The 12,588-nt window shown below is 46.5% G+C and overlaps 1 protein-coding gene across 1 annotated transcript in view; it reads right to left on the minus strand.

The window, feature by feature from the left end:
* ITPRID1 (ITPR interacting domain containing 1) overlaps positions 1-12,588 on the minus strand; it is a 262,177-nt gene that overhangs the window by 200,290 nt on the left and 49,299 nt on the right. Inside the window, exon 2 of the mRNA XM_040433939.1 lies at positions 662-805. Coding sequence (XP_040289873.1) covers positions 662-702 — 41 coding nt within the window. The 5' untranslated portion in view covers positions 703-805. The remainder of the gene's footprint in view (positions 1-661; positions 806-12,588) is intronic.

The following is a 12,588-nucleotide window of genomic DNA, read 5'->3' on the forward strand; positions in this document are numbered from 1 at the left end:
GAGTAAGTATGCAGATCGATGGACCCTTCAAACAGCTGATCGATGGAGGTGCCAAATGTTGGACTCCCCTGATCTGATATAGAAGTTCAGTCCTGTCCCCTTGAGCTGCACTGATAACATACCCTGATACCATGATTGTACTATTACTGGCAAAAAATCTGACCCTTTTTTATTTTTTATTTTAAACAACCTGTTTCAATACAGATTCATTCACTCTTACCTAGTGAAGATGCTTGGAACACTTTATAAATATAATATAAAAATAGGAATAAATAAAAAATACTGTAGTTGTAGATTTTACACATTTATATAGCGCTCATTGGTCTTAGAGGGGCAGTGGTATCAATAATAATAATTCATTATTGGTGTTGTTGAGGGGCCATTTTCTACACCATGTTGCCCACCTTTTTAAAAGCCTGCAACTGGTACTTTAGATATTGGTTGTCAATATAGCTAGAATGACGGTCCAAGTATTGTAGATGTTATATGTTGAGAATTATGGCATGCAAGAATTTATTGCATTTCCTATTCACCAGAAATAGATATTCAGAAATGCAGTATAAGAATATTTGAGGAACAGTCCAAGTTATATATTAATACCATACATTCTATTAGACTTTGCTTAATGGCTTGTAAATACAGCATCATTTGCAATCCCTACCTTTCTGAGCCGTATTGGCTGCTGAGTTCAGAATTTTCCATTGTAGTTCACAATCACAATATATCAAATGTTATTCACTGCTGAGTCTTGAGTGTTCGTCTATCCCATGACAATAAAGCCCTGTAGCCATGTCACTCTATAGCCCTGTAATAAAACATGACAAAAGGATGAATGTATTATAACATGAAGTACACTTAAAAGGAATCTGTCATGTTAAACATGGTGTTTAAGCTATAGGCAGCATGTTGTAGATTCGGAGGAGCTGTGCAGATTCATATATGGTTTTATGGGAAAACATTCAGTATAACTTGCATTTCATTCATCAAAATTCCTGGTCATTCTGGGCTGTGAAGTCAAGGAGGCGGTCCTATCAGTGATTGACAGCCTTCCCTCTATGACTGTGCATAAATAGAGAGACGTCAATCACTGATAGGACCGCCTCCTTGACTTCAAAGCCCAGAATGAGCAGGAATTTCAGTGAATGAAATACAAGTTTTACTGAACCTTTTCTCATAAAACTATATATCAATCTGCTCAGCTCCTTCTGCTTTATAACATGATGCCTGTAGCTTTGCATTTGTAGTTCCCCAGAGTGGGCACTACCATTCCAACAACCTGCTACTATCTCTAATGCCTAACCAATGTGTGCCACCACTATGCCTTTTGTTTCCAGGTCTGTTCAGAAAGTTCTAATGTAACTATTATGTGTCTGGTTTACCAGCAGGTGGCAGTGTGCCTGGCAGTGAGCTATAGGTAGAAGGAAACTAACCATTCCATTCTCTCCCCCTCCTTGGAGGAGTGGGCTCGCCCAGATCCTCCAAGGGGAGGGGTGTCTTGCCTGTTCAGAGTGAGCAGAGTCTGAGTTTTAGTCCTAGCCAGAGAATAGAGAAATCCTGCAGGGCACGCAAGATCCCCCAGCTCACGCCAGCACGTGTCCAAACCCATTTGAAGGTTTGTGATTGACCATCTGGATGATCAAGAGGAGCATGGGAGAAGGTCATGTGGTCAGATGAGACCAAAATAGAACTTTTTGGTATCAACTCCACTTGATAGGTAATAGATATATCCAGCTCACCCTTTGTTGTATGATGTTATGGATGTTCCACCTCGGGTGCACGGAAGCAAAGGTCAGACCTTGGAAGTAGCAATAGAGAAGGATTTTCCAGCACCACAGTTTTTCTTGAGCGAAATATTCTTTATTTGCAGTGACAAAATGACAGCAATAAAACTTGTTCACAGGTCCAGTTTGCAATCTACGCGTTTCGAACAGGTGAGTTCTTATTCATGACTGGCATGTCTTGCCTGTGTGAGAGCGGCTGTATATATCCCTGTCTGGAGAGCCCATCCCCCGGGTTTCAGGGAGCAGAGTACATCCAGGTGTATGCATAGCCGTAATCACACTGAGGGGCAAGGCAGGCGTCTGTTCAATTCAAGTTAACCATTAAAAGATATATACTGGTCATTTGGAATAACATATAGTGGCTTCCATATAAGAACTTCAATATCAAATATAGGTCTTTATCCAGGTCAAGTGAGATTAATCACACAAAGAGAAGCATTCTGGATACTGAAATTTAATACCAGATTTTCGGCTGGATTAAATCTCAAAAAAGAACTTATGTATGTAAACGCGTAGATTGCAAACTGGACCTGTGAACAAGTTTTATTGCTGTCATTTTGTCACTGCAAATAAAGAATATTTCGCTCAAGAAAAACAGTGGTGCTGGAAAATCCTTCTCTATCAACTCCACTTGCCGTGTTTGGAGGAAGAAAAAGGATGAGTACAAGCCAAGAACACCGTCCCAACCGTGAAGCATGGAGGTGTAAGCATCATACTTTGGGGGTGCTTTTCTGCAAAGGGGACAGGACAACTGCACCGTATTGAAGGGAGGATGGATGAGGCCATGTATCACAAGATTTTGGCCAACAACCTACTTCCCTAAGTAAGAGCATTGAAGATGGGTCATGGCTGGGTCTTCCAGCATGACAATGACCTGAAACACACAACTAGGGCAACTGAGGAGTGGCTGCATAAGAAGTATTTCAAGGTCCTGGAGTGGCCTAGCCATTCTCCAGACCTGAACTGAATCGAAAATCTTTGAAGGCAGCTGAAACTCAATGTAGCCCAGGGACAGCCCCAAAACCTGAAAGATCTGGAGAAGAGCTGTATGGAGGAATGGGCCAAAATCCATGGTGCAGTGTGTGCAAACTTGGTCTACAGGAAACCTCTAACCTCTGTAACTACAAACAAAGTTTCTGTACCAAATATAAAGTTCTGTTTTTCTATTGTATCAAATACTTATTTCATGCAATAAAATGCAAATTAATTATTTACAAATCATACAATGTGGTTTTCTGGATTTTTATTTTTTTTAGATTGTGTCTCTCACAGTTGAAGTGTACCTACGATAAAAATTACAGACCTCTCCATTCTTTGTAAGTGGGAAAACTTGCAAAATTGCCAGTGTATTTCCCCACTGTAGATACATAGACAGACAGATGTGATAAGCAGAGCACACTCACTTTCATTTATTTATATACCCACACATGGGCAGCCTTCTCTCCAGCTGAGAACTAGGACAGGGACTGTTCTGAGGGCTGCTAAGACCCCAAAATATCTCACTTTCATGGCCTGTCTAATAAACAAAGTTTCTAACAGTAAAGCCGGCTTGCCATCTTGCAAAATTATTTGCTTTAATTTTTATATATTTACGCATATTAAAAATGACCTTTCCTGACATTCTTTAGAATTATATGTGACAAATAAATGATATTATTATATACATCTGGCAAGTATGTTTTACACATGGAGGTGTTAGATTATTGACATAGAAAAAGTTATTATCTAGCACAACTATTCATCGAGTAATTGGATCGTTCATGTGGACACCTATCATTTGCCGGCAGCAGATCATGCCGTCTAAACAGCACCCTGCTGCCTGCAAACCATTTTGTATGGGGACGAGCAATGTCATTACTGATCACTCCTTCCCATACTGTAGAGGAGATTGCTGCGTATAAATACAATGGTCTTTTTCACTGATGAGCAGGCGATTGTCAGGAAAGAACACTTCCCTCCTGACAATCATATACTCAATTGAGCAATGTAAAGGGCCCTTTAGTATTAAATCTGACTAGTACGTTCACAACTAAGGCTCAGTTCACACCACCACTATTGATTTCCGTTGTTCTGCTCCTATAATGGAAGTGCTAGATTTAGCACATAATTGATCGGAACAGAGATAAACAGATCCCATTCACTATAATGCAGTCTGTTAGATTTCCATTTGGGGTCTATTTTATTTGCAGATAAAAAATCTGCAACAAAGGTCCCCGAACGAAGCCTCCTATGCAGATGTGAACAAGCCCTTATAGAAGTACTAGTGACACTTACAGTACCTATTAAAGAACTAATGAGTGTGACTTTTTACCTTGTCCGACCTTCTGGTCATATGATGTTGTAAATACTGAATATGTCTAGTTCTTTCTATTGTCATTTACCAGCTATTTATAAAGGCTCTTGTTGGTTATATTGGATTTATTCTGCTTTTCTGAGTTGTTTGCCCAGGGTATATGTCTAGTGATTTATAGTGATGAGCGTCAGGGGCAATATTCGAATTCACGATATTTTGCGAATATTTGGGCGAATATTCGGCATATATTCGTGAATTCGAGATTATTTTCTTGATTGAGTAAATGTAATATGTGTGTACTGTGCGCGCAATACAGGCGTGGGTCACTGATGCTACATTTTTCAAGCTGCTAGATGTTTCCTGAGACTGGAGAAAATGGTTGGCACGGAAGAACATCACAATAGATTTATATGCAGATAGAGTGCTCCAATATATTCGCGATTGCGCAAATCGGCAATTAATGATGCGCATATTTTTTCGCAATACATGTAACTTTACATTTTAGCAGGTCTGACTACATATTACTGATTGGTGCACTAAGTATTGTTGTGACATCACAGCACTATGTCTGCAGCATGTATGTACAGGGAGTGCAGAATTATTAGGCAAGTTGTATTTTTGAGGATTAATTTTATTATTGAACAACAACCATGTTCTCAATGAACCCAAAAAACTCATTAATATCAAATCTGAATATTTTTGGAAGTAGTTTTTAGTTTGTTTTTAGTTTTAGCTATTTTAGGGGGATATCTGTGTGTGCAGGTGACTATTACTGTGCATAATTATTAGGCAACTTAACAAAAAACAAATATATACCCATTTCAATTATTTATTTTTACCAGTGAAACCAATATAACATCTCAACATTCACAAATATACATTTCTGACATTCAAAAACAAAACAAAAACAAATCAGTGACCAATATAGCCACCTTTCTTTGCAAGGACACTCAAAAGCCTGCCATCCATGGATTCTGTCAGTGTTTTGATCTGTTCACCATCAACATTGCGTGCAGCAGCAACCACATGTCATGGTCTTACCTTCTTGCTGTTCTCCTTCGTTTGACATGTGCTGGCGGCCATCTTGGTTTCTGGGTTTCTTGTAGCCTTCCACCCTGCGGCTCCTCCTTCCCACTGGGAGGAGCTGGATGCCTAGCTCATATATATAGGAGGTCTGTGGCGTCAGTTCCTTGCTTGGTCCTCCTGTGTTCACATGCTTCTAAGACTGCTGCTGCTTCTGGTTCCTGATCCTGGCTTCGTCTGACTACCCTGCTGGTTCCTGATCCTGGCTTCGTCTGACTACCCTGCTGGTTCCTGATCCTGGCTTCGTCTGACTACCCTTCTGGTTTCCTGACCTCTGGCTACGCAAGGACTCTGCTTCGGTTTCACCATCCGTTTGGACTTTTGCTTTATAGCTTGATTTTCAATAAAGCCTTCTTATTTTCACTTATCTCTTGTTGTACGTCTGGTTCATGGTTCCGTGACATTAGGACCAAGCCATGAATTCTGACGGTACAGGGCCATCCTCGCTACCCACGCTGGTTGCCAGACTTGATCAGCAGGATCACCTGTTGGGTCGGTTCGCTGTGGCGTTGCAAACCCTGCTTGAACGCACGGCTCATTTCGCTCCTACTGCCGCTCCGGTTGTTGCGCCAGAGTCTACACCGACACCTGTTGTTGCGCCTGCGGTGTTTCGGGGTATGACCGGTTCTGCCCCTCTTCCACAGCGCTTTGGGGGGGAGCCAACTCAGTGCCGAGGTTTCCTTAACCAGGTGGGCATTTATTTCGAGTTGCTGCCACATGCCTTTCCTACTGAGAGATCAAAGGTGGGCTTCTTGATCTCGCTGCTCGCAGACAAGGCCTTGGCCTGGGCCAGCCCTTTATGGGAGAACAACGATCCGGTGGTTGCCGAGTTTTCCGGTTTCGTTGCTTCTCTTCGGAAGGTATTCGATGTGCCGGCTCGTGCTGCCTCTGCTGCGAGGCTCTTTATGTCCATCAGACAGGGTTCACGATCCGTAGCCGAATACGCCATTGAGTTTCGTACCCTGGCAGCAGAGGTGGGCTGGAATAATGAGGCTCTGGTCGCTGCTTTCTCTCATGGTCTCTCGGATGCCTTGAAGGATGAGGTTGCAGCTAAGGACCTACCAGTGGAGCTCGAGGCTCTTATTTCTTTCCTGATTTTGATTGACACCAGACTCAGGGAGAGACCTTCCTTTAAGGAGAGCCTGCGGAGGTCTTCTAACAGATTGGCGCCTACGTTTGCTATCCCACCCGTGCCTCCCTCTCCTCCCACGCCTCCTGGGGATGACTTGTTTGGGGGTGAACCCATGCAGCTGGGGTTTGCTCGCCTGTCCGAGGGGGAGAGGGCACTCCGGAGACGCGAGGGCCGATGCATGTACTGTGGTCTCGGTGGGCATTTTCGGTTGGCATGTCCGAACCGTCCGGGAAACGCTCGCACCTGAGATCCTGTCGGGGGCAGATCTTGGGTGGAGTCTCCTCATCCCCGGTTTCCCGTGTTGACAAACCACTGATCACTGTTGTCCTCTCCTGGGTCGGGGGCTCGGTGACGACCCAGGCGTTGGTGGACTCTGGTGCTGGTGGTTTGTTCATTGATAGTATGTTCGCTGCCGCCAATTCCATTCCTCTGCAAGCTCGAGGTTCCCCACTGGCTCTTGAGGCGATAGACGGCAGACCCCTTCTGCCGCCACACGTGACTCATGAGACCCTTCCAGTGGGGATAGCCATTGGTGCCGTTCACAGAGAGTCGGTCTGCCTCCAGGTTATTTCGTCTCCACACTACTCGGTGGTCTTGGGGTACCCCTGGCTCCAGAAGCATAATCCGACTTTCGATTGGAGATCGGCCGAGATCCTCTCGTGGTCTCCGCAGTGTGGGGCCAGTTGCATCCATGGGTCTGCCAGGTTGCTGTGTACTTCCTCGGACTCTCTGTTGCCTCCTGAATACGAGGAGTACCGGGATGTATTCGATAAGGTGCGTGCGGTTGCCCTACCTCCGCACCGCCCATACGATTGTGCCATAGAGTTACAATCTGGTGCCGTTCCTCCTCGTGGCAAGGTCTATCCACTGTCGGTAGCGGAGAATGAGGCCATGGAGGAGTACGTGAGGGAGGCGCTTTCACGCGGACACATTCGCAAATCCTCGTCCCCGGCAGGGGCTGGATTTTTCTTTGTGAAAAAGAAGGGCGGTGAGTTGAGGCCTTGCATCGATTACAGGGGTCTCAATCGCATCACGATCAAGAACGCTTACCCGATACCCTTGATTTCCGAGCTGTTCGATCGCCTTAAAGGGGCCACGGTCTTTACCAAACTCGACCTGAGGGCGGCATATAACCTGGTAAGGATCAAGGCGGGCGATGAGTGGAAGACCGCGTTTAACACCAGGACCGGTCATTATGAATCCTTGGTTATGCCCTTTGGGTTGTGCAATGCGCCCGCAGTCTTTCAGGAATTCATCAACGATGTTTTCCGTGACCTGTTGCAGCAGTGTGTGGTGGTCTATTTGGATGACATCTTGGTATATTCTGAATCCATGGAGGCCCACATTCTGGATGTCAGACGTGTGTTGCAACGGTTACGAGAGAACAAGCTGTTCGGTAAGCTTGAGAAATGCGAATTTCACCGATCCCAGGTAACCTTCTTAGGGTACATCATTTCCGCTGAGGGGTTCTCCATGGATCCTGAGAAGGTTTCGGCTGTCTTACAGTGGCCCCAGCCCAGTGGTCTTCGTTCCCTGCAGCGCTTTTTGGGCTTCGCCAATTATTATCGGAAGTTCATCAGGGACTTTTCCATGCTGGCCAAGCCTCTCACGGATCTAACCAGGAAGGGCAGTAATTCCCAGGTCTGGCCGCTCGAGGCCATCCGAGCTTTTGAGGTCCTAAAGTCCGCCTTTGTGTCGGCTCCGATTCTGTCGCATCCCAACCCTGGGTTGTCCTTTGTCCTCGAGGTGGACGCGTCTGAGACGGGAGTAGGCGCCCTTCTGTCTCAGCGTAGAACACCAGAGGGTCCTCTGCTTCCTTGTGGGTTTTATTCCCGGAAACTGTCTTCCGCGGAGTGCAACTATCAGATTGGTGACAGGGAGTTATTGGCCATCGTGCAGGCTCTTAAAGAATGGAGGCACTTGCTCGAGGGTTCGGTGGTTCCGGTTCTCATCCTGACGGACCACAAGAATCTGACCTACCTTTCTGAGGCCAAGAGATTGACACCACGTCAGGCCAGATGGGCTCTGTTCTTGTCACGTTTTAATTACGTGGTCTCCTACCTACCTGGTTCCAAGAACATCAGGGCGGATGCCTTATCACGGCAGTACTCCGAGCTGTCCAGGGAGGAGTCGATTCCGACCTCAGTCATACCTCCGAATCAGATCTTGGCCGCCATTCGCACCAGCCTGACCTCTCCTCTGGGTGAGCAGATTTTGGCGGCTCAATCTGGTGCTCCCTCTGGGAGACCCAACGGCAGATGTTTTGTGCCTGAGGAGTTGCGCACTCGGTTGTTGCGAACCTACCATAACTCCAAGACCGCGGGGCATCCTGGAAAGAATCAGCTGTCCTGGGCTGTTTCACGTCTGTTCTGGTGGCCTTCCCTACGTTCCGACATCGCCGCATATGTAGCGGCATGCTCCGTTTGTGCCCAGAGTAAGTCCCCTCGGCACCTTCCGTTGGGGCTTCTGCAACCCATAGCTACCGGGGAGCGCCCATGGTCACACCTGGGGATGGATTTCATTGTGGACCTCCCTGCATCCCGAGGCCATACGGTCATTCTCATGATTGTGGATCGGTTTTCCAAAATGTGCCACTGTGTTCCTCTCAAGAAGTTACCCTCTGCACAAGAGTTGGCCACGATTTTTGCCAGGGAGGTCTTCCGGTTGCACGGTTTGCCCAAGGAGATTGTGTCGGATCGGGGGAGTCAGTTTGTGTCCAGGTTCTGGCGCGCCTTTTGCTCCCAGTTGGGGATTCATCTCTCCTTCTCCTCGGCCTACCACCCTCAGTCCAATGGGGCCGCAGAACGATCCAATCAGGCCTTGGAGCAATTCCTTTGTTGCTATGTCTCAGATCACCAAGACAATTGGGTTGACCTCCTGCCTTGGGCTGAGTTTGCCAGGAACACGGCGGTGAACTCTTCCTCTGGGACGTCTCCCTTCTTGGCCAATTATGGGTTCCAACCTGCCGTGTTACCGGAGGTATTCTCTCCCCAGGATATTCCTGCTGTGGAGGATCACCTTTCCGTCCTACGTGCTTCTTGGGTACAGATCCAGAAGTCCCTTGAGGTCTCTGCGCAGCGCCAGAAACTCCAGGCTGATCGCAGACGAGCGCCTGCTCCTTCCTACCAGGTCGGAGACCGTGTATGGTTGTCCACCCGCAACCTCAACCTTCGAGTGCCCACTCCCAAGCTGGCTCCTCGCTTTGTTGGTCCCTTCCGAGTGCTTCGCAGGGTAAACCCGGTAGCCTATGCCCTTGCGCTTCCTCCTGGCATGCGGATCTCCAACGTGTTTCATGTCTCCCTGTTGAAGCCACTGGTGTGTAATCGTTTCACTTCCTCGGTTCCTCGGCCTCGTCCGGTCCAAGTGGGCAATCATGAGGAGTATGAGGTGAGCAATATCCTGGACTCACGCCTGGTCCGCGGTCGGGTGCAGTTTTTGGTCCATTGGCGTGGTTATGGTCCAGAGGAGCGTTCCTGGGTTCCCTCCGCAGATGTCCATGCTCCTGCTTTGCTCCGAGCCTTCCACGCACGCTTCCCTCAGAAACCGTTTTTTGCTCCGCGGAGGAGGGGCCCTTGAGGGGGAGGTACTGTCATGGTCTTACCTTCTTGCTGTTCTCCTTCGTTTGACATGTGCTGGCGGCCATCTTGGTTTCTGGGTTTCTTGTAGCCTTCCACCCTGCGGCTCCTCCTTCCCACTGGGAGGAGCTGGATGCCTAGCTCATATATATAGGAGGTCTGTGGCGTCAGTTCCTTGCTTGGTCCTCCTGTGTTCACATGCTTCTAAGACTGCTGCTGCTTCTGGTTCCTGATCCTGGCTTCGTCTGACTACCCTGCTGGTTCCTGATCCTGGCTTCATCTGACTACCCTGCTGGTTCCTGATCCTGGCTTCGTCTGACTACCCTTCTGGTTTCCTGACCTCTGGCTACGCAAGGACTCTGCTTCGGTTTCACCATCCGTTTGGACTTTTGCTTTATAGCTTGATTTTCAATAAAGCCTTCTTATTTTCACTTATCTCTTGTTGTACGTCTGGTTCATGGTTCCGTGAGACCACAGCCTCCCAGACACTGTTCAGAGAGGTGTACTGTTTTCCCTCCTTGTAAATCTCACATTTGATGATGGACCACAGGTTCTCAATGGGGTTCAGATCAGGTGAACAAGGAGGCCATGTCATTAGATTTTCTTCTTTTATACCCTTTCTTGCCAGCCACGCTGTGGAGTACTTGGACGCGTGTGATGGAGCATTGTCCTGCATGAAAATCATGTTTTTCTTGAAGGATGCAGACTTCTTCCTGTACCACTGCTTGAAGAAGGTGTCTTCCAGAAACTGGCAGTAGGACTGGGAGTTGAGCTTGACTCCATCCTCAACCCGAAAAGGCCCCACAAGCTCATCTTTGATGATACCAGCCCAAACCAGTACTCCACCTCCACCTTGCTGGCGTCTGAGTCGGACTGGAGCTCTCTTCCCTTTACCAATCCAGCCACGGGCCCATCCATCTGGCCCATCAAGACTCACTCTCATTTCATCAGTCCATAAAACCTTAGAAAAATCAGTCTTGAGATATTTCTTGGCCCAGTCTTGACGTTTCAGCTTGTGTGTCTTGTTCAGTGGTGGTCGTCTTTCAGCCTTTCTTACCTTGGCCATGTCTCTGAGTATTGCACACCTTGTGCTTTTGGGCACTCCAGTGATGTTGCAGCTCTGAAATATGGCCAAACTGGTGGCAAGTGGCATATTGGCAGCTGCACGCTTGACTTTTCTCAGTTCATGGGCAGTTATTTTGCGCCTTGGTTTTTCCACACGCTTCTTGCGACCCTGTTGACTATTTTGAATGAAACGCTTGATTGTTCGATGATCACGCTTCAGAAGCTTTGCAATTTTAAGAGTGCTGCATCCCTCTGCAAGATATCTCACTATTTTTGACTTTTCTGAGCCTGTCAAGTCCTTCTTTTGACCCATTTTGCCAAAGGAAAGGAAGTTGCCTAATAATTATGCACACCTAATATAGGGTGTTGATGTCATTAGACCACACCCCTTCTCATTACAGAGATGCACATCACCTAATATGCTTAATTGGTAGTAGGCTTTCGAGCTTATACAGCTTGGAGTAAGACAACATGCATAAAGAGGATGATGTGGTCAAAATACTCATTTGCCTAATAATTCTGCACTCCCTGTATGGACAGCAGACCCTATCACACTACCTAACACCTTGCACTGGAACCTATCAGCTACACTATATCAGGATATAACCTACACTGACTATCTCCCACTAACTATCTGTAATATATATATATATATATATATATATATATATATATATACTAACTAATTAACTAACTAACTATCTAATGTAATTAAACAGTAAAGCACAGAGCACAGCAATGACACTGCTGTCTCTCTCAGAACTCCATAAAACTACAGAAAATGGCTGCTGGGGAGATTGTTATATAGTAAGGGGTAAGCAACTTTCCTATTGGTTGCTAGGGATGTTGCTAAGCTCAGACAAAGACATTGCAGCCTTCTCATTGGCCCACAAGCAAGAAGGGAGGTTAGTGATGAAAAAAAAATCTAGAATATTCGAGATTACGAATATATAGCACTATATTCTAAATCTTTGCAAATTCTCGAAGTGGCGATATTAGCGATTAAAATTCGCAATTCGAATATTCGCACCCAACACTAGTGATTTAGTCCATGACAACCACTAATACTGGTTAACAGATTTGGCTTATGGAACACAATTTCCTAATGGGAAGAGATCCAAAAAAGCATATGATCACATCTATTCAGATATCACTTAATTGTTGTGTAATGTCTATTAAGCACACAACTCTCAATCTCCTCATCCTCTTCGGCCCATTCACACTGAACCGATGGAATAAACCTATTATGGGTACTACCCTCTGAAGCGGAGGCAACCGTCTCCTGCTCCTCCTCCTTCTCCTCATCATCATAATCATCTAATTCGTGCTGAGAAGAGGAACGGAGGGTGTTCTAAGTATCACCCTGTGTACTGTCTTCCCCCATTTTTACCTCTTCCACATGCAAAGCGTTTGCCTTCATTGTGAGCAGCGAGTGTTTCAGTAGAAACAGAAGTGGGATGGTTACGCTGATAATAGCGGCATCGCCGCTCACCATATGTGTTGATTCCTCAAAGTTGCGTAAAACCTCACAGAGGTCAGACATCCATGCCCACTCATCGCTTGTGAAGAGCGGAAGCTGACTGGAAAGGCGACGACCATATTGCAGCTGGTATTCCACTACTGCCCTCTGCTGCTCACAAAGCCTGGCCAACATGTGGA

This window comes from Bufo bufo, chromosome 5 (genome assembly GCF_905171765.1).
Source record: "Bufo bufo chromosome 5, aBufBuf1.1, whole genome shotgun sequence".
In the NCBI taxonomy this organism is placed as follows: domain Eukaryota; kingdom Metazoa; phylum Chordata; class Amphibia; order Anura; family Bufonidae; genus Bufo; species Bufo bufo.